At 37.1% G+C, this 23,547-nt stretch overlaps 1 protein-coding gene across 1 annotated transcript in view; it reads left to right on the top strand.

Annotated features, from left to right (window-relative positions):
* IQUB (IQ motif and ubiquitin domain containing) overlaps window positions 1-23,547 on the top strand; it is a 69,291-nt gene that overhangs the window by 41,137 nt on the left and 4,607 nt on the right. The window contains exons 8-10 of the mRNA XM_054564210.1: window positions 2,620-2,790; window positions 12,651-12,827; window positions 23,146-23,394. Of these exons, the coding sequence (XP_054420185.1) occupies window positions 2,620-2,790; window positions 12,651-12,827; window positions 23,146-23,394 (597 nt within the window). The remainder of the gene's footprint in view (window positions 1-2,619; window positions 2,791-12,650; window positions 12,828-23,145; window positions 23,395-23,547) is intronic.

The raw sequence follows: 23,547 nt of genomic DNA, 5'->3' as shown, positions 1-23,547 counted from the left end.
TGGCTAAATGAATGAGTGTTGTAAGCCCTGTGAGATATATAGAACTGAGAAATACATTCCTGTAATCTTTTGGGACATATAGAATTAACAAATATAAAATATTTATAGAACAATTTGGACCCAGATTTTATTATTGTTCTGAGTGATTGAAATAGCAAGATTGCATCTATGCTTGTGGGTGTGTATTTATAAGTACAATAAGAGTTCAGGTACTGGTGATTTTATTGACTCAGTTAGGAATCTTTATGGAAAAGGTAGGGCTTGAGTAAAAAATTGAAGGATAGGAAAGTTCAGGATGTTGAATATATTTAGAAAAATCCAAGATATTACCGTATTATGCTATATTAGATGGAACTAAAACCTTGGAGGGAATATAAAGTTAAATCAATCAGCTAAAAAAATACAGTGAACTAGGTATTCCATTAAAAGATTATTATACTTGGATTATTACAAATGAAATAAGTTACCAGCCGGCAGAGCAAAAGGTATGTCCATATCATTAGGGTGGTCGGCAACATGGGCTGTGAAAGAATTCACAAACAGAAGAAAGTGTGGAGAATGAAGGTTTTATTTACTCTCCAGGAAACGAGAGGGGCATGGCGTGGAGAGATACATCAGCATTTAGGGGTGGGGGCTTTGAGTTCTATGGAATTATAATTGGATTAAAAAGAGAGGGTGCTGCTGTTGTGTGGCCCTTGGGCTGCTGGGTGTTGTACCATGAGGCTGCAGTTTGTTACAATGTTATCTTCTGCCTGCAGCAGTAAGGGAGCAGTTCTGTTCTTGCTTCCAGTAGCTTCCAGTCCTGGGGACACAAGCTCAGAAGAGAAAAATGGCAGCCATGTTTAACAAGGTTGTAGGCCAGCTGGGCACATGGTGCCACAATGGCAAATGGCGCTGACTTTATCCTTTCACACAGTTCTTGAAGATTACGTTTCACAGAGCCAACTCGGAGGAAAATTGGATGCGAAATTAGACTTTTGAATATTGCAGTACAAACTTAGCTTAAGATTGCTTATTCCTTAAAACTTAAAAAGAACTTTGAAACAAGCATTAAACCTCAGTAACACTCTGACGCCTTCCCCAAACAAGGCTGTATTCAGTTTAAAACAATTTTTTATTTCTAAGTGATAATAATTAAATGATAAAACACTTTATTATTGAGCTATTTACCTTTTATAATTCTTAATGAATTTTACTGAATTCTATCAGCCCACTAACATTATTTAATATTAGATTTATGCTCTAAAATATAAATTACAGGGCTGAAGCTTCTCACTTGCTGAATTAAAACTACAGCTGAGAATCTAAAATTTCTGATTCATTTTGGCTTTCATCAGAAAATGATACTGTTACATGGAAAGCATATCAAATGTAGTTGCTTTTCAAGCTTACTTTGTGGTTCTCAATGTAGTTTAGCTAATATGGAATATAAAAAAATTAAAGGTAAATTGATGCTTAACTAAAAATTCCTCATAAGACTGTCATACCAAATACATCTTTATATTATTTCTTTATCTGGCTAATCTACATCCTTGATAATTTGTCCCACTACATGGGCTTCTACTTAAACTTAAGATTATATCAAATCTAAAATTGAAATAATTGTAAGTATGGCATAAATTGAACTACAGATCTCCAAAGCAATTACCAATCAGCCTCCAGCACTGAACAGTTAATAGTCATGATAACATAGCCTTGTTTGGAAGAAACTGAGCAGCTTCATGGTGTAAAGTAGAAGAGCAAATAGACTGTGAGTTTTCATGGGGAAATTTCCTGGTGAATGCACCTTAAAAGAGGTAAGAGAAGCAGTGGCAAACACAAACTGAATCATCGTCATCAAGGGTTGTGCTGATGTCCTGAGTCTGCAGAGCACTTGCTTCACCTCCTGTCTTAACCTGGAAGTACTCAAGAGGGGCTTCAGGGCAAGTGAACTCTATTTTTAACCCAAAGCTCAGGAGGCAGGCTAGTTGCCAGGTGCCATGTCAGATTTGGAAATAGAAAGTGAGAAGCTTAGCCACGCTCAAGGAAGCAGGGGCCAAAGTGCTACTAAGAAAACCAGGTAAAACCGTTTCACTATGGACATCTGCTGTGTGAAGAACTGTGAACTTGTTATAGATTGGTTAATACAGGAAACAAAACTATAACTCATAGAGTTCTTTATATCTTTAGGTTTAACACGTTGAGGATTGTAACAATTATTCCACAAATGTTGTCTTTAATTGCCAAAGCATGATCAAGACACATTTATTCAACTCACTATAAATAAACCAAGCAGATAATTTTTAAAAACATTCTAAATAGCATGCTTTTTCTCAAGGGGGTAATTAGTTATTTCATGTACCCTTCAAGCCATTCAACATACTAGTTAATACAAATTAGTAGCAAACTCTGAATCCTGTAGATGTGTTTATACTTTATATGCTGAAGAGCTCTCTCGTATTATTTTGTCCCTAAAATGTCTTACTCTCTTGTGGTCTATAAATTTTTCAATTAATTTTCTTACATTTTAGTGATACTTTTACTTATAAAGCACATGACATTAAAGTAGACTTTTAGCAGAAAGATCAAAATTATTTTTTAGCCTTTAACTAACTGATAATTATAAACATTATTTTTAAGTGTTCGGCTCCAAATATATGGAGAAGGTTTGACGGCAAAATAATTGAGATGGATACACAGTTCACTATCAGAGCCAGAGAGCTGCACAACATCTATAAATGTATTATGCTGAAAAATCTCTCTCAAGATGAGAGGTTGGATGTACTCTTAACACTTAAACATACTGTGAAGGTACGTTACCTTTCTCTTAGTTTTGGGGTATCCCTATCACTATCAATAAAAAATACTAAAATAAGCAAGATGTTTGTATTAGGTAATTATAAAGACAATTAATAAATGTTTATATACATATTGTTTTGGTATAATTTGGGGAGGATATGGTTTATGCATTAATACCTATCTAAAAGTTCTCAAACTATATATTATGACATATAATAAATGTATATATGGCACAATGAATATTCTAAATGTAAATATATTTTATATTTGTGCAATTAAGCAAATATATGCAAATATATTGCATGGGATTAATACTCAGTTTAATAAAATAGCAACTATTATCTATATATTTTGATGAAAATTTTATTTTTAGCAGTTTTAAAGCAGCATCGGTGTAAGCATTTTTGTCTTTTTTTTCTCATCAATCACTGGTGAAGAGCTTTTCCCACTCTCAATCTAACAGGGAACTCTGACACTGTGAAGACTTGTGAGCTGTCCTGAATTGAGGCAGGGGGCTAGAGTTTTACTCCTACATTGATCATTTACCAAATGCGGCTTGCCCCCGGGAAGGAGGTGTGACTTTGTTTTTGTTTTGTTTTCACTTTAATCTTAGATTTTTAATTTAAGTTACTTTTTTACTGAACAGTTTAAAAAACCAAAACACACTATATTACCATGATTTTAGGCGGTGAACATATCAGGACATTGAGTACACATCATCCAAACATAATCACAAAGTCAAAGTAGCCAGTGTTTAAGAGCCTCGAGAACAAAGGACTGAACCAGCTGAAAGCTCTTAGGGAAGCTCACATTTGTTGCTAGGCCTGCCCATAGTTGGAGACCAGTGAACGTCCCTCAGAACAGTCTGGGTTGAGCTTGAGTGATCAGAGATTTGGGAAGGTACTGGTTTCCTTGGTACCCAGAGGTCTAAACCTCCCCGCTGGTCTTTTCCATCAGTTTCCAAGAATCATAGAAGGGAGGTGACACTTTATAATGCTATTTACTGCACTCATCCTTTAATGTGACTTTGAAGGAGGAATCTGTCTTTATTGGAAAGCAGTTCTCAGAGAAGGACTCAGTTAAGAGTGTTAGTCAACAGTATACGAGTAGTGGAGAAATGATTACATCAAATCTGAACACAGCATGCACTGCACATGCTGCTTGCTGCTTGGACCCACTGGCTTCATGTTATAAGTTTTGGGAGTAGCTCCTTGTTGGGAAACACTCTGTCAGGTTTCAGGAACTGTAGCCCTACCGACAGGCAAGAGGTCCCCAAGGCTGAAGATAATCAAGGAGGCCTTGGGAAAACAGGCCACTGAGGAGACAAAACCTGTTCCCCTGGCAGGGGCACAACCCCTGCCTCCCTCACTTCACCCTGCTTGGCCCTGTGATGGCTGGTAGTCAAAGTTGGGTGCGATTCCTCAAGAGGAGGGACAACCTAAGCCAGACACAGCCGTTATGAACAGCAGGCCAAGGACTTGGGCGACGAGGAGAAAGGGCAAAAAGGCCGGCACCTCTTGTCTTGGCTTGGACGTGGCCAGGGTCCTCATTCTCTCTGAAAGAAGTCTCTTTATCTCTTGGCTCTGCCCCACCCGCCTGACTCAGGCTTGAAACAATACTAAAGGCAGGTACAGCCCTAAACTGCATTGGGTGGTTCCCAGGGGGAAATCAGGCCTAGAAGTTCGTTCCTTGAAGCATGCTTTGTTCTTCCCTCAAAAGCTAGGATAACCGGCTCATACTGGGAAGGAGATTTACATTATTCATAGACCCTGACCTGAGGCAGATCTCTTGTGTTCCTTCATTTGTTATGTATGATCTCTGTTTTCTGTAAACATAGCCTTTTGACATTGATTGATGAGCTCTGCATCCATACCCCTGTGCATATGGTTCTCAATAAAAGCCTTTGGACACGGGGGCTCGGGACCTTCTCCACTAGAAGGAAGAGCCATGTCCCCTCTCCCGGCAAACAGAGGGATGACTCGTGTTTATTCCCTGCATCTGTGACAGCCCCGGGACAGGCTCTGTGGGATTCATGAAGAGCCCTGCTCCCTCCTCAACTGGCTCCAGACAGTAACCCTCAGATCCAGGAGCACCTAGCTTGGTTCTCCCCGCGACAGCTCCTCTGGATTTGGGTAGGTCCTGCTTTCCTAGGGAAAATTATGAGCAAGGTGGATGAGGTACAGTTCCTATAAGGACAATAGGACAGTTCCTATTGTCATTGTCCTTAAGGCAGCAACCTATACTCTTGTCCCTTTCCTCTGATACCCATTTTAGATTTTCCCACTCTCAAGTAGCACCTTTACTTGATCTACCTAGCTTACCTGTTCAGGTGACCCATGCCTTGAGAGATCTAGACCAGAGGTAAACAATGCTCTTCTCAGCCTGAGGCTACTAGACTTCCATTTACTATCAAAATTAGACCTAAGAGTGTACCAAAAAATGCCCGTTACCTGGATGCCCAAAATATTCTTCCTTGTCCCCTTTGGGTAATAGCCCTACTGCCTTTAAAAGATCAAGGGCAGTTACCTTTATAGACATGTGGCACTTTCCTTGTCTTGGGTCATTTAGCCTAAGAAACCCAGGCATTTGATGTAGTTTAATGTTTAATAGGACTCTTGCTGTGTCCACTGCTAGAAAAATTTTCCCTCCAGGAATTAAGACCTCTAACTTTGAAGAGTTCAGAGTTGCAGGGACAGGAAGCAAAAATTCCCCAACTAGTAAGTGGGGCCATTTCTACTTCTACCTCCTTGGTTTGCAGCATAGAGCAGTTTCAGGGGCTTCTACTTAGTCTTCCCTATCACATTAGCTCAAGAAATCAAGGGAAAGGCAAGCCTTGCCAATGCCCAAGTATTCCATTCCAATGATATATTTAAGATTAGGGAAATGAACACTAGGTGGGTCTCTGAACCCAGTGGACCCATTGTGAGCTGGACGTGGGTCGGGATTCCATTTATATATGTATGTATGTATGTATGCATACATGTTCCCATATACCTTCATTTAGGATCCTGGGCTTTTATTCCCCCACACTGATTAGTCATTTGATTCAGGATATTCCAGGGAAGAAAGCATGACCTTGAATGAGGAAGTTCTTTTAAATTGATGGCAGCTACTTTCAGCCAATATGGCTTTCTTCAGCTGAAGGCAATCTGGAGAGAGGCTCAGTGGAGAGCTGCCAGCTGCCAGACCTATCCGCAGCTGGGAGACCAAGTGCTTTGGTCCTGAAGTGGGGGTAACGCAGACAGCACATCACAGCATTCACTGTAATGAGTATCTTCTACATTCCTAGTCAAGGGGGGAAAACTCAGGTATTGTTAGGACCACTGGTATAGCTCTTATATTTTATAGCTCAAATTGAAGGCAATATTGGGTATATGTTATTGTCAATATAGATAAGTTGAATGGACAACTCAGCTAAAAATATTTGGCTTCTGAAAAAGATTTTGATTTTACTAAATTTATAAGACACTTGCCATATGCCACCTTCAGTTTATGGCATAAATATATAAGTTGTTTATGAATTATTGTCTGTGCTATTATAAAGTTTGTACATAGGCAGTAGATTGGGTAACTGCATAGAGCATCTATTTTGGTCATCAGTAGAGCCACATTGCCAGAGCACATAGATACAGCTATCCAAATAATCAGTAGTTCACTATAAATAACAACTGAAAAAAATGTCAGCCATATTTAGATCTATCTATGAAATCTTGTGATTACAGTCTAAGAATTTCATGTGTACAACTCTTAGATATCTCATGTGGGTCCTTTACTTCCTAATTGCAAAGAATTCTCATTCTCTTAAGAAATAAGACCAAAATTCATAAAGTTCTTAAGACACATTAAGTAGTTGAGTAAAATGGTTCTTGTTAGGACATAAGTCACTATAGGTCTCTTGCAGAGCAGAGGCATTGAGTGCCTTTGTTCTGGACTACCCTTTCAAAGATGTTTGTGTAGTGACTAGCCTTGTGTAGGGTACGTAAAGGCGGTCTGGCCTCCTCACCTAGAGGTGTGGGTAACCAGAGGGAGCAATTCCTCACAACCTTGGAGGAGTCTGATAAAGCAGTGTCCCTACAGGCTTTTGCCTGGGTCTCATGGCCTTGAGTCCCAGGTGTGATAAACTGCCCAGTAGCCTTGAGTAGGATCGCATGTGCAGCTCATGATAGTTACTTAACCTTCTGTCTTGACTGCCTGCTTTGTTTAGGGCTAGTATAAGAGGGATAGGAGCTTTGGACGAGGTGGGGAGTCGGGGCACCTACTTGGACACAGGTTTTGTGACCTGTGTGACTCCTTCCACACGGGCTTGTGACCTGTGTGCAGCGCGGACACAGGCTTTGTGGTCTGTGTGATTTCCCCGGACTTGGCTTGTGCCTGTGTGACTCCTTCAAATAAAGGCATGTCAAGCATCCCCAAGGCTCCACGCATCTTCCTCCATCTATCCGAGCCCCAAGCGGACCTGTCCAGCCTAGAGAGGCTGCAACACGCCTTGGAATACAGAGGTAGTTAGAGAGCGAGGGAGAGACAAAAGATCCAGAGGTGGAAGATAAGCATGATACCTACAGAGGGCAGTAAAAAGACCATTTGGAAAAAAGAAAGTGCAGGTAGGGAATATAGGAGAAATTTTCTTATCTGACATAACTATGACTGTTATATGGTTATTTAAAAAAGCCAAAGGTGGCTCATAAAAGATAAATTGTGCGTCTCTTAAACAATATGTTTAAGCTATCATATCCACATGTATTCACTTATGGCTGTGAAATCTTAAATAAGTAATTTAATATATCTGAAAATCAGTTTCAATTAATTTGTAAAATTAGTTGCTTTGAGGATATAAGTATATGTGTGCATATATATATAATATAAAATAAAAATATAATTTATATATCTCACTGCTTACAAATAGGGAACGCTTAATAAATAATAGACATTATTTTGCTGACTGTTATAATACAGACCAGTGAATTTTAAACCTGAGTACACATTAGAATTATCTGGAGAGCTTGAAAAAGAGAAAAAGAGGGTGACAGACAGACACACACAGAGATTATGAGAATAAATGATTAGGAATAATAGCTAGACCCCACTTCAGAGCAGTTAGATTAGGTCCTCAAGTGTGAGAGCAATGTTAAATCTCCCCAGGTCCTCATGTGTCTTCAGGGTCAAGTGTTGGGAATTGTCCTGCCTGGTTTCAGGAACTGTAGCCTCGCTGACAGGCGAGAGGGCACCAAGGTTGGAGCTGAGCAAGGAGGCCTTGGGAAAATAGGCCACTGAGGAGACAAAACGTGTTCCCATGGAAGGGGCACAGCCCCTGCCTCCCTCACATCACCCTCCTTGGCCCTGGAGGATGGCTGGTTAGTCAATGACTGGTAAGATGCCTCAATGGCAGGGGCAACTTAAGACAGGTACAGCCTCATGGGTGCCATCAGGGAAGGACTTGGGGGACACAGTAAAGGGGCAAAAGACCTTCATTCCTTGGCTTTTTCATGGCTGGAGTCCTCATTCTATCTGAAAAAAGTCTTCTTATCTCTTGGCTGCTCTGCCCAGCTGCCTGACCGGTCAGTGAAACAATCTAAAGGCAGGTACAGCCCTGAACTGGATTGGGTGGTTTCTGGGGACAATTAGGTCTGGGAAAGGAATGTATTAAATCCTATGAAACCTACTTTGCTAAGAATGCCCTTGAGTTAATGAGTACTGATGTTGCGGATCACTTTGTGAGGCGTTGGGAACTGTGGCCCCGCAAAAGAATGCATTGTATCCATTGAAGCTTGCTCTGCCTCGAACTGCCCTGATAAGGAAAAACCAGGTGTCTTACTTCACAGCAAGGAGATAATTTCTGAGCCCTTAAACTGTGTCTTAACGAGCATCTGGTGCCAGCTTGACTGACCTTGATTTAAGACAAACCTCCGTATTTCTTCAATTTATTATCTATAGCCTTTGGATGTAGATTGATAGGCTTTGTATGCATGCTGTATACCCTTGTGCATATCGTTCTCAATAAAAACCATTTCTAGAGAAGGCCTTGGGGCATTCTCCACTAGAGGGAATCACTAACCCCTTCTCCTGACAGGCAGTTTGTGTCTGGTACAGTTTATTTCCCCATTCGTGGCAACGTGGAGTGGCTCTGTGGGACAGAGCCCCTCCCCCCTCAGTCAAGGACCACTGATGCAGAATCATGTATAAGCTATGCCAAGTATATATTAAAAAATACAGAAGAGTATTATTTTATAGTTACCAACTTTACCTTTTGACTCATTCATTCACACTGTGCTTCTCATGGTCCCCTGTTGGGTGGTTGGAACAACTTCTATTTTCTACTTATTTGACTACTTATAAATCCTTCTACCTTAATCACTTAACTCTTACCTGGGGCTTTCTATCTCAAACACACTCATTTCTATTACTTTATTAAAAATTATTGTGCCCTGAATGGTGTGGCTCAGTGGATTGAGCACTGGCCTGTGAACCAAAGGATTGCTGGTTCGATTCCTGGTCAGGGCACATGCTTGGGTTGCGGGCCAGGTCCCCAGTTGGGGGTCTTCAAGAGGCAACCAACCAATGTGTCTCTCACACATCTATATTTCTTTCCCTTTCTCCATCCCGCCTTCCCTATCTCCCTAAAAATAAATAAAATCTTTAAAAAATAAAAATTATTGTGAGATATAGGAACAAACAGACAATATGTATAGAATAAATATGTGCAGCTTAGTAAATACAAAGCCATCAATCATATAACCACCCTCTGGATCCAAAACAGGTCAGTACCAACATTGCCGTGTCCCACTTTCTCTTCATAATGGCCGTTCACCCTCTCTTCCCCTAGAAGTAACTACCATACTGACTATCATGGTAGTCATGTCTTTGATTTCTTTAGTTTTACCACTTTTGTGTACATTTCTAAAAAATAAAGTTAGTGTTTCTTATTTTTGGGTTTTGTTTAAATGGAATGATATTGTATTATTTTGTGCCTTGATTCTTTTGACATTACTTTGCCTTGATCCTTGACATTACTTTGTAAAAGTGAAACTTGTTATTGTATATATAGCTGTAGTTCATTTATTTCCTTACATTAGATAATATTCCGGTATATGAATAAGACATCACTTATTTATGTAATCAATTTATTTTTTAATTTAATTTTTATTTTTAAACCATGTTTATTCTATTACAGTTGTCTCAGTTTTTCCCCCTTTGCCCTCCTCCACCCATCCCACCCCCACCCCCGCTCCCACAGTCAATTCCCACTCTGTTGTCCATGTCCATGGGTCATTCATGCATGTTCTTTGTTTAGTCCCTTCTCCTTCTTTCCACCATTGTCCTCCTTCCCTGTCCCTTCTGGTCAGTTTCATTCTGCTCCATGTTTTCCATGCCTGTGGTTTATTTTGTTCATTAGTTTATTCTGTTGAATAGATTACACTTCCAGGTGAGATCTTAAGGTATTTGTCTTTAACTGACTGGCTTATTTCATTTAGCATAATATTTTCCAGTTCCATCCATGTTTTTGCAGAAGGTAGGAGTTTGTTCTTTTTCTTCCTTCCCTCCTTCCTTCCTTCCTTCCTTCCTTCCTTCCTTCCTTCTTTCTTTCTTTCTTTCTTTCTTTTCTTTCTTTCCTTCCCTCTTTCAAATGCAGACTGATTTTATTTTTTAAATGTCAAAATTCATTATAAAATATTAAAAAATTTAAATCCATTCTAAAGTCTCAGCAATTAAAACAACATGACACCAGCACAGAAATAATCAAATAGATCAATGAAATAAAAAGAACATGCTAGAAACAAATGTATGTATCTATCTAACAATGTAATATATGATTAAATTGATTATTAAAATCAATGGGGAAAATAAGGCTTATTCAACAAATAAGGTGCATGCACCATTACTCGAAATAAAACAAATATAGAGCCCTATTTCACACATTATACAAAAAATATGCATGTGAGTTAAAAATCAATATGTAAAATCTAAGGAGTTTTAGGAAAAAATTCAAAATAATATTTTTCTTATGCTGAAGTAAAATATGCAAACCCAGAAGCTATAAAGTAAAATGTTGACAATATGACTATATTAAACATTTAAGACTATACAGTAATATGCATATAAACAAAGTTAAAGGACAAGTAATAGAATAGGAAAGTATTTGCCACACATCTAAAAAAAGGGTTGTGTTTGTGTTTTTTTAGGGAAAAAAATTCTACAAACATTAAGTCAAAAAATGGATAAAGAATACTAAAAAGTCATTTAAAGCTTTTTAAAAATAATAGAAATAGGCAAGAAATATATAAAAACAGGTTTAGTTTCAACAAACAATAAAGGAGCGATTAAAATAACACATCATTGTCACAATCAGATTAATAAGTGTTAGAAATATTGGTAATATCAAGTATTGGTGACTGTGAAAAGAACTGGGTATTCATGGACTCTTTCTTCATCTTAAAGCAGCCCCTTTAGCATATCTTGCAGTGCTGGTTTGGTGGAGATGTATTCTTTTAGCCTTCTTTTGTCTGGGAAACTCCTTATTTCCCCTTCAGTTTCAATTGAGAGCCTTGCTGGGTAGAGCAGTTTTGGTTCCAGGCCTTGGCTTTTCATGACTTGGAATATTTCTTGCCATTCCCTTCTGGCTTGTAGTGTTTCTGTTGAGAAGTCAGCCGCTAGTCGTATTGGGGCTCCCTTATATGTTACCACCTCTTTCTCCCTTGCTGCCCTAAGGATTCTGTTTGTCTTTGCTGTTTGCCATTTTAATTATAATGTGTCTTGGAATGGGCCTCATTGGGTTCCTCTTGAGTGGGGCCCTCTGTGCTTCCTGAATTTGTATGACTTTTTCTCTACTCAAGTTAAGGAAGTTTTCTATCATTACTTTTTCAAACAGATTCTCTATCCCTTCCTCCTCTTTTTCTCCTTCTGGTATCCCTACTATATGGATACTATTACGTTTCAGGTTGTGCTGCATTTCCCTAAATGCCTCTTCATTCTTTTTGAGTCTTTTTTCATTTTCTTGCTCTTTCTGGAAGCTTTCTCCTACTTTGTCCTCCAGCTTGCTGATTCGGTCCTCAGCTTCATCAAGCCTGCTTTTGATTCCTTCTACTGTGTTCTTCAATTCGGAAATTGTATTCTTGATTTCCTCTTGCCTTTTATTGATAGTTTCTTTGTCCTTTTTCATGCTGATGTAGTTTGCAGTAAATCCCTCATAGTTTTTCTGCAGTTCTTTTGTAATTCTCTCTGAGCTCACTGAGCTCATTGAGCTTCCTTAGAACCATTGTTTTGAACTCAATATCTGATAGTTTACCTGCCTCTATTTTATTTAGTTCTCTTTCTGGGGATTCCTCCTTTCCCTTCGACTGGGGGGTGTTTCTTTGTCTTCCCATTATTTGTGAGACTCTTCTTTTTTGCTTCTGCTTCTTGAATTGATCTGTCTTGATTTCCTGACTTTATGATATGAACTTCTATGGTACGAGACTGCAGTTTTTTCTTTCTGCATCTGCCTCTGATGATGTCAAATGTTGACCCTGTCAGACCTTAGGCAGTCTGTTCGAGACTTCCAGGAATCTACTGTCTGTGGCTATCTCCTTTAGTTATTAATCTGTAATCCATTTATTTATGACTATTTGGTTATTTCTAATTTGGGGCTACTGTGAACAATGACTCCACATGCATGTTTTTCTAAGTACTTAAGATTAGAATTGTTGTGTTGTATATTATGCATATATTAAACTTTACTAGATAATGTCATTTTTTCCAAATTAGTTGTGCCAATTCATACTTCTGTAAGTGATGTCTCATTTCTTGTAGACTTGAGTTTTGTTTTCTTTGGGTAGTAGTTTTAAACACTAACAGTGATTTTTAAAATCCTATACTGAATATTTTTGTGTCTTATATAGGAACATGAATGTAAACTGACTCAGGAAATTCTGGAATTGATTGACAGAGAGGTTGACCTTATGATGAGAGGAGTCAAACAAGATAACCTTGAGGGACTCAGAAAAAGAATTGCAACGTTGTTTTTTCATTACATCAAAACACCCCTGTTTAATCCAGAAGTTGTAAGACACCTTAAGGTACTGTACTTTTTTCCTGTATTCCTTTTTCAAAATTTTATGATGTGCTATAATAAATAGAAGTGTATTCAAATTTTGCTTTAACACTTCACTTGGCGTCCATGTGGCAGACCATCTTATTGTGAAATCTCTTTTGAATGATTTTTTTTTATGTTGATGAAGTAAACTTATTTATTTAACTTCTGTGTCTGTTTCCAACCTTGAATGTTTTCCTAATCTCTGAACCAAATTTCCACTTGAATAATGCACTCTGTTCAATGTATTGTGATCTCTCACACCTTCATGCTTTTGTATGTACTGTTGCTTCCCCCGGAAATGCTGTCCCCATCTTTCATCCAGCCAACTCTTGTTCATTTTCTAAGATTCAATATCCCCTTCCTTCATGAGGCCTCAGAGATCCTGGATCTCTGAGATTCTACATGCCCTTGTTTGTGTCCACTTAGAATACTTATAACATAGTTTTAATTATTACTAAACAAATCCATGTGGCTATCCTGATAGAACTTCAAATGTGACATGTATTTGAATTAAACTGCCTTCTCCAACTCTGCCATGTTTAAGCTTCATTAGGGATTTTGCTCTCTGTGCCTTACTGCTTTTTTTTTTTTATTGCTATTACAGTTGTCCCAATTCCCACCCTTCCTAACACAAGTTGCTCCGCCCTGCTGCGCCTGCTCACCCTCCCTGCTGCCACAGTCAATCCCCACCCTGTTGTCCATGTCCATAGGTCACTTATACCTGTTCTTTAACTAGGCCCTTCCTCTTCTTTCCTCCCTCACCCTCTCACCCCTCCCTGTCAGTTTTGTTCCTTGCTTCCATGCCCCTCATTCTATTTTTCTCGATTGTAGGTTCTTGTTATAGGTGAGATCATATGGTATTTGTCTTTTGCCGCCTGGCTTATTTCACTTAGCATAATGCTCTCCAGTTCCATCCATGCTGTGTGAAGGGTAGTAGTTCTTTCTTTCTTTCTGCTGTGTAGTATTCCATTGTGTATATGTACCATAGTTTTTTGATCCACTCATTTACTGATGGGCACTTAGGCTGTTTCCAGCGCTTGGCTATTATAAATAATGCTGCTATGAACATTGGGGTGCATAAGTTCTTTTGAATTGGTGTTTCAGGATTCTTAGGGTATAATCCCAGCAGTGGAATTGCTGGGTCAAAAGACAGTTCCATTTTTAGTTTTTTAAAGATATTCCATACAGTATTCCGCAGTGGCTGCACCAGTCTGCATTTCCACCTTCAGTGCATTAGGGTTCCCTTTTCTCCACATCCTCACCAGCACTTTTGTTTTTTAATCTGTTAATGATGGCCATTCTGACATGTGTGAGGTGGTGTCTCAATGTGGTTTTAATTCGCATCTCTCTGATGATTAGTGATGTTGAGCATCCTTTCGCATGCCTGTGGGCCCTCTGTCTGTCCTGCTTGGAGAAGTGTCTTCTCAGGTCCTTTGCCCATTTTTTAATTGGGTTATTTGTCTTCCTGGTGTTGTGTTGTATGAGTTCTTTACATATTTCAGAGATCAAACCCTTGTTTGAGGTATGGTTGGCAAATACATTTTTCCATACAGTTGGTTCCCTTTTCATTTTGATGATGATTTCTTTAGCTGTACAGAAGCTTTCTGATTTCATGTAGTCCCATTTGTTTATTCTTTCCATTATTTCCCTTGCCTTAGGGGATGTATTGGTGAAAACATTGCTGCATGGGATATCTGAAATTTTACTGCCTATGTTTTCCTTTAGGACTTTTATGGTTTCACAGCTTATGTTTAAGTTTTTTTCAATCCATTTTGAGTTTATTCTGTTGTATGGTGTACTTGGTGGTCTACTTTCATTTTTTTTGCATGTACCATTCTAGATCTCCCAGCACCATTTGTTGAAAAGGCTATTTTTACTCCATTTTTTGCCTCTGCCTCTTTTGTCAAATATTAATTGACCATAGAGACATGGGTTTATTTTTGGGCTCTCTATTCTGTTCCATTATCTATGTGTCTGTTCTTATGCCAGTACCAGACTGTTTTGATTACAGTGGCATTGTAGTATAGTTTGATATCAGGTATTGTGATCTCCACTACTTTGTTCTTTTTCAAGATTTCTGAGGCTATTCAGGGTCATTTTTGGTGCCATGTAAATTTTTGAAATATTTGTTCTAAGTCTGTAAAATATGCCATTGGTGTTTTAATAGGGATTGCATTGAATCATAGATTGCTTTGGGTAGTATAGACATTTTAGTGATGTTAATTCTTCCAATCCATGAACACAGTGTACTCCTCCATTTGTTTGTATCTTCCTTGACTTCTTTCTTCAGTATTCAGTAGTTTCCCGAGTATAGGTGTTTTACGTCCTTGGTTAAGTTTATTCCTAGGTACTTTATTTTTCTTGTTGCTATAGTAAATGGGATATTTCCCACTAGTTTCTGTTTCTGATATTTCATTGTTGGTGTACAAAAATGTCTTCTATTTATGAATATTGACTTTGGTCCCACTATTTTGCCAAATTCACTTACTGTACTTTGCTGTGTATAATGTGCACCAATGTTTTTGACTCAAACTTCCCGGAAAAAAATCTTTTGTTTTAATTTTTTAATTTATTTTTTATTTATTTATATTTAGATAGTTATTTTTTGTATTATAAAGGAATTTTAGCATTTATTTTTGAACATATTATGATACAAGAAGTTTTATGTAACTAATAATTACAGAACACAAGAACAGATACAGGTACTTAAGGTACTACCCATGTACAATGCAATCTTTATTTTTCCCTCAAATATTTGGGGAAAGAAAGTGCTCATTATACACAGCAAAATGTGGTATTAGGTCGAGTACTTTTTTGGTGGTGCCAATAGGGTTTTCTATATACACTATCATGTCATTTGCAAACAATGACAGTTTTACTTCCTCCTTTCCAATTTGGATGCCCTTTATTTCTTTTTCTTTTCTGATTACTATGGCTAGAACCTCCCATACTGTGTTGAATAAAAGTGATGAAAGCAGGCATCCTTGTCTTGTCCTCATCTTACGGGGAAAGCTTTTCGTTTTTGTCCCTTGAGTATGATGTTGGCTGTAGGTTTCTCGTACATGGCTTTTATTATGTTGAGGTATGCTCTCTCTATTCTCACTTTGCTGAGCATTTTTACCATAAATGGGTGTTACTTTATTGAATGCTCTTTCAAGATCTAGAGATATGATAATTGTAGGTTTTGTCTTTTGTTAAGTTTATGTGCTATATTACATTTATCAATTTGCAAATATTATACAGTCCTTTTGTATAGTATTATCCCATTTATCATGGTGTATGATCTTTTTAATGTATTGCTGGATCCAATTTGCCAATATATTGTTGAGGATTTTAGCATCTATGTTCATCAGTAATATTGGCCTATAGATTTCTTTCTTTGTTGTGTCTTTACCTGGTTTTGGGATTAGGGTGATGCTGGCCTCATAAAAAGAGTCTACAAGTCTTCCCTCCTCTTGGATTTTTTGGAATAGTCTGTGAAGGACAGGGGTTAGCCTTTTCCTAAATGTTTGGTAAAATTTGCCTGTGAAGCTGTGAGGTCCAGAGCTTTTGTGTACTGGGAGATTTTTGGTTACTGCTTCAATTTCACAAATTGTTATTGGTCTATTCAGACTTTCTGCATCTTCTTGATTCAGTTTTGGAAGATTATAGGTTCCTAGAAATTTGTCCATTTCACCCAGGTTGTCAAATATTGGCATGTAGTTGTTCATAGTAACCTTACAATCCTTTGTATTTCTGTGGTATCAGTTGTAATTTCTCCTCTTTCCTGTCTGATTTTATTTATTTGGGTCCTCTCTGTTTTGTTCTTGATGAGTCTGCTTAAAGGCTTGTCTATTTTGTTAATCTTTTCAGAGAATCAGCTCCTGGCTTTATTGATCCTTTGAGTCTCTATGTCATTTAAGTCTTTTCTCATCTTGATGATTTCCTTCCTTCTACCTGCTCTGGGCTTTGTTTTTGTTTTGTTTTGTTCCTCTAGTTCTTGTAGATGTAAGGTTAGGTTGTTTATTTGAAATTTTTCTATCTTTTTTGGGTAAGTGTATATTTCTATGAACTTCCCTCTCAGGACTGCCTTCATTGTGTCCCATACAGGTTTTGGGCTGTTGTGTGTTCATTTTCATTTGTTTCCAGAAACTTTTTGATTTCTTCCTTGATATCATTGTTAACCTATTCATTATTTAATAGCACGTTACTCAGCCTCCATGAGTTGAATGTTTTTGAGTTTTTTCCTTGAGGTTGGTTTCTAGTTTCAAGCCATGATGATCGAATAAGATGCTTGATATGATCAATTCCCTTGACTTCACTGAGTCTTGTTTTGTGACCTACCATGTGGTCTATCTTTGAAAATGTTCCATGTGCATTTGAAAAGTATATATTTTGCTTCTTTGGGGTAAAAAGGTTCTGTATCTATAATTAAGTCCATTTGATCTAGAGTGTCGTTCAATGCCACAATATCCTTGTTGGTTCTTTCGAAGATCTATCTATTGTTGACAATGGGGTGTTAAATTCCCCTACTATGAGTGTGTTGTTGTCTATGTCTTTCTTGAAGTCCTCCAAGATTTTTCTTGTCTATTTGGGTGCTCCTATGTTGGATGCATATATGTTTACAAGGGTTGATGGATTGATTGTTCCCTTAGGTATTATATATAGTGTCTTCTTTTGTCTCTTTTTATGGTTTTTGTTTTGAAATCTATTTTGTCTGATATAAATATTGCCATCTGAGCATTTTTTTCATGTCTGTTTGCCTGGAATATTTTTTTCTATCCCTTCACTTTCAGTCGATGTAGGTCCTTTGTTCTGAGGTGGGTCTCTTGTAAGCAGCATATATTCAGGTCATGTTTTCTTATCCATTCAGCTACCCTATGTCTTTTAATTGGAGCATTTAATCCATTTACATTTAAGGCTTTATCGCTAGGTATTATTCACTGCCATGTTTCCCCTTTGCACTTGTGTTCCTCTCTCTCTCTTTCTTCATCTTCTTAAAGTAGGCCCTTTAGCATCTCTTGCAATGCTGTTTGTTGGTGAACATGTGTTCTTTTAGCCTGCTTTTGTTTGGTTCCTTTGGTTGTTTGGTTTTTTTTTTTTTTTTTTGTCTGGGAAGCTCCTTTTTTTGCCTTCCATTTTTAATGAGAGTCTTTCTGGGTAGAGTAGTCTTGGTTATAGATCTTTGCTTTTTATTACTGTAATATTTCTTGCTATTCCTTTCTGGCTTGTAGTGTTTCTGATGAGTAATCAGCTGATAGTCTTATCAGGGCTCCCTTGTATGTTACTAGCTATTCCTCTATTGCTGCCTTTAATATGCTTTGTCTTTAAATTTTTCAGTTTTTATTATGATGTGTATTGGAGTTGGCCTCTTTGGATTCATCTTGATTGGGACCCTCTGTGCTTCCTGGACTTGCATGACATTTTTCGCTCATCAAGTTAGGTGAATTTTCTGTCATTACTTTTTCAAGATTTTATTTATTTTTAGACGTAGGGTAAGGAAATGTGAAAAAGAGGGAGAGAAATATCAATGTATGGTTGCCTCTCATGTGCCCCTCACTGGGGGGGACCTGGCAAGTAACCCAGGCATGTGCCCTGATTGGGAACTGAACTGAAGACCCTTTGGTTCACTGGTCCATGTTCAGTCCACTGAGCCACATCAGCCAGGGCCTGTCATTACTTTTTCAAACTGTTTTTTTATAACTTTCTCATCTTCTTCTCCTTCTGCTATTCTTATGATATGGATATTATTATGTTTCATGTTGTCCTGAAGCTCCCTTAAACCTTCTTTATTCTTCTTGATTCTTTTTTCATTCTGTTGCTCAGTCTGGGAATTTTTTCCTACCTTGTCCTCCACCTCGCTGATTCAGTCTTCTGCTTCATCTAGCTTGCTTTTAATTCCTTCTACTGTGTTCTTCAATTCAAAAATTGTATTCTTCATTTCCTCCTGGCTCTTGATAGTTTCTATGTACTTTTTCATGCTGATGTAGTTCAAAGAAGGTTCCTTGTGGCTTCCCTGTACTTCTTTGTAATTCTCACTGAGCTCATTGAGCTGCCTTATAAGCATTATTTTGAATTCATTGTCTGATAGTTTGGTCCCCTCTATTTCATTTAGCAGTCTTTCTGGGGATTCTTCCTTTCCTTTTGATTGGAGGTTGTTTCTTTGTTTACCCATTTTTTGTAAGACTCTTCTTTTTTGCTTCTGCTTCTTAAATTTATCTGTTTTGACTTCCTGACTTTGTGGTATAAACTTGTATGGTACGAGACCTGTGAGATTCAGTGGTGCAGTCTCCCTGACCTCCTGAACTTGATGCTCTTTGGATGCTTTGCATGCCGTTTATGTCGGCTCTGTGGAAGTAATTGGGTTTTGATTGTTGTTGGGTCATTCTTTTGCGGGTCCTTGCCTCCAAATGGCTGGCTCAGAGTCACTCTGCCCACCCACCACATCTTGTATGCTATTGTGTAGGTGCACTTTTTTTTCCCCCTGGATCTGCCTCTGGTAATGTCAGATGGTGTCACAGCCTGGCTTTAGGCAGCCTGTTCAAGATCACCAGGGATCCACAGTCTATGGCTGCTTCCTTCAGTTGTTAATCTAGTCACTCTGTCACCTTATTGCTTTTTTACTGTGCAAAAGTGCTTAAAATACTTTTAGTGAAGTCTGGAGGGGGAGTTGACTGAAACATTTTTTGACAAAGTTATTAATATTTAGTCAAAATTATAAAAATTGTTTAGTTTATATACTATTTATTTTTAAATGAATTTTTAAAATTTACTTGTATTATAAGAGAATACTAAAATATATCAAAAGTACAAGAGAAAAGTTTCCCATTTTGTATTGTGTCAGAATGGTACACTGTTTTTTGGGATTATCACTTAGTAAATTATATAATGCCTAATCACTGGATTGTACACCTGAAACTCATATAATAATGTATGCTAACTGTAATTGAAAAATAAAAATGATTAAAAAGTAAATCGTGATGCTAGAAATAACACAGTTTTATTGAGATATAATTCACATATCATATAATTTGGCTAGTTAAGGTGTACCGTTCAGTGGGTTTTAGAATAGGCACCGATATAGGCAACTGTCACCACAGCACATGTTAGAACATTTTCATTGCCTCGAGAAAGTTTCTTTCTAGCTATTACTCATGTACTCTCCCATTCCCCCAGCTCCCACACCCCAGCACTACCCTCCTGCCTTAAGCAGCTACTACTCTAATTTGTGTCTCTAATAGAGTTGTTCATTTTGGACTTTTATATCTATATATATGAAAATATGAAAAATATGAAAAATAAATATGAAAAATATGAAAAATAAAATAAAGAAAAAAGTAAAGTTCCCATATTATTATTTTTCATTCAAATCAGTATTTCATTTGTCCAGGCTATCTTCTAGTGCTTTTCTATAGACTTATTCAGTTTTCATATGTTTGCAGTAACATAATACAATTTTATGTTCTACATATTCACATAACACTATATTATTTTATTCATTTTGTAAGTTATATTTGGTAAAATTCACTCTTTTTGGTGTGAGTTTTGACAAACTCAGAAAGTCATGTAACCAACAGCACAATCAAGATTTAAAAAGTCTTATTATCCTCCAAAATTCCCTCATACTGCTGTCCTGTAATCAACCCTTTCCTTAGGCCTCTTAATCTTTGGTAATTTTTTTTTAACTGTATTTTTCTGACCTGTATTTTCTTTTTATAGTTTTACCTAACCCAGAATTTCATATAAATGGAATCATACTATATGTAGTTGTTTTAAAAATATTTATTTTTTTTTAGGGAGAGGTGAAGGGAGGGAGAAAGATAGGGAGAAAAATATAAATGTGAGAAACACCAATCGGTTGCCTCTCTTATGTGCCCTGACTAGGAACTAAACCTGCAACCCAGGCATGTGCCCTGACAAGGAATTGAACCAGCAACTTTTTGCGTTGTGAAACAAGGCCCTGCCAACTCAACCACACTGGTCAGGGCTATATTTAGTCTTTTGAGATTGGCTTCCTTCATTTAACATATTGCATTTGAGATTCACCCATGTTCCTGAGTTTATCATTAGTTTGTGTTTTTATTGTCTGGATGCACAGTGTTTATTCATTCACAGTTACAGAACACTAAGCTGTTTAGAGTTTTGGGGTTTTGTGAATAAAGCCACTATAAACGCTTAATTTTAAGTTTAAGATCAATTGATCTTTGGAGGTTAAATACCTAACCTCCAAAAGTGGGATTTTTGAGTCATGGTAAATTCATATTTACCTTTATAAGACTCTGAGATACCTTTTTTTCTAACCTGGCTATACCATATTGTATTTACATCTGCAATGTATGGGAGTTCAAATTGTTCTGCCACCTTGTCACCACTTGGTATTGTAACGTTTTATTTTAATTTTGGAATTCTAATAAACATAAAGTAGTATTCCATTATATGTTAATATCCATTTTCCTAATGATTAATATGCATCTTTCCACTCACTTTTTTGCCATACATATATTTTGCTACCATCTCCACTGTTTGTTTGTTTTTTTTAAGTTGGGTTATTTATTTTCTTGTTATTGAATTTTTAGAATTCTTTATCTCTTTCACATATAAGCCCTTGGTAAGATATATTATTTGCAAATACTTCCTTTCAGGTTGTGGCTTGGCTTTTCATTCTCTTAATAGTATCTTCAATAGAGCAAAAGTGTTTAATTTTGATGAAGTTTAATTTATCCATTTTTAAAATGGATCATGCTTTTGGTGTGTTTTTTTTTTTTTTGCATTTAATAAATCTCTTTGAATTAGTTAATATTGTTAAAATGACCATACTACCCAAACTGACCTACAGATTCAGTGCAATCCCTATCAAAATTCCAATGGTATTTTTCACAGAAAAGATTCTTAGTAGCCAAAGCAATCCTGAGAAAGAAAACTAAGCTGGAGGCATCATGCCTCCTGATTTCAAACTATATTACAAAGCTCTAGTAAACAAAACAGTATGGTATTGACATAAAAAAAAGATGCATAGATCAGTGGAACAGAATAGAGAGCCCAGAAATAAACCCACACATATGAGGTCAACTAATATTTGACAAAGAAGATAAGAACACGCAATGGAAAAAAGGATAGTCTCTTAAGTAAAAGATACTGGGCAAAATGGATAATGGCATGCAAAAAATGAAATTTGACCCTTATCTTCTACCACATGCAAAAGTCAACTCAAAATGGACTAATGACTTAAAAGAAGGACCTGAAACTTTAAAACTACTAGAGGGAAATAGGGAAAAAGCATTTTGACAATGATTTTTTTGTCATGACACCAAAAGCAAAGCCAACAAAAGCAAAATTAGACAAATGAGATTGTGGGATTGCATCAAACTAAAATGTTCCTGCAAAGGAAAAGAATGAATCAATGAAATGAAAGACAATCTACAAAATGGGAGAAAATATTTTCAAACTCTATATCTGGTGAGTTAATATCCAAAAAAAGTGTGAGGGGAGAGCTCTTACAACTTAATAGCAAAATAATTTTAACCCACTTTAAAAATGGTCAAAGGACCATAAGAGACATTTTCCCAAAGAATAGACAAATGGCCAACATGAACATGAAAAGTTGTTCAATCATCAGGGAAATACAAATCAAAACTGCAAAGAGATGACACCTCACAAACATTAGAATGACTGTCAGCAAAAGACAAAAAGTAAGTGTTGACAAGGATGTAGAGAAAAGGGAATTCTTGTGCACTGTTGGTGAACATGTAAATTGGTGAACATTGTGGAAAACAGTATGGAGGTTCCTCAAAAATTAAAAATAGAATTACCCTATGATACAAAGTTTCAAAGTTTGAAAATTGATTATTGAGTCATCCAAATTTATTGTTAAGATGGATGAATAAGAACACATGGCTTAGCGGGCTTTTATTTATATGTCAGACTAGCTGTTGCCTGTAAGATTAATTAATGCAGCATAACACCAAAAATCTAAATTCTTCTTAAAAATAAATGCCAAAGCACTTAGAAGTTTTCCTTACTGTTTTGCAACCCAAAGTGTTTACCTACTAATCTTTTTCAGTCAATTAATTTTTGTGATTTTACCATATATATCTAAAGGTTGATGAACAATACAGATTGTTAATATTTTGGCAGGGTAAGTGAATACTGCTTGAAATTTACATTTTGTATGGGATAGGAGATGAAAGGAAAAATAAAATCAACTTTTTATCTCATTCTAAAATAAGTTACCCCTCAGTGCTTCTGTTGCATAGTATTTGGCCTGTTTTTATACCTTTCTCGCTCTCTCTTTATAAATATATGTATATATTTTTACTATTTAGGTCCCTCAAGACCCACTTAAATTTTATAAGAAGATATACTTTTGCCACAGTTGCCAGCTCTATTTGCCTTCTACGGAGTTTGCTGTATCATCCATCTCACACCGCATATACCGGTGTCGGAACTGCATTAGCCTTGAAAATGAGTCTCGACAACGAGAATCATTCTTGAAGTACAAAAGTTTACTTCAGCGGCTCTACCATTCAGAAGCTGAATACGAAGATGATTCTAAAATTGCTTTCCTGATGCAGGTATAATCAGTAAGATTTGCCAGTCATGGATGAAATTGGTCCACTGATTTCCTGCTTTCCTACCCAAACTTTTTAAACTAATGGATTTCCCTCCCTATGCTTTTATACTTTGAGAGGCTTGCTCCGCTGGCACTTCCAAGTTTATATGTGTAG

This window comes from Pteronotus mesoamericanus, unplaced genomic scaffold (genome assembly GCF_021234165.1).
Source record: "Pteronotus mesoamericanus isolate MK-2021 breed Mesoamerican mustached bat unplaced genomic scaffold, CSHL_Meso_final scaffold_85, whole genome shotgun sequence".
NCBI classification, from domain to species: Eukaryota; Metazoa; Chordata; class Mammalia; order Chiroptera; family Mormoopidae; genus Pteronotus; species Pteronotus mesoamericanus.
Note: the sequence above shows the minus strand (reverse complement) of the source record. Positions and strands in the feature narration are given on the sequence as shown.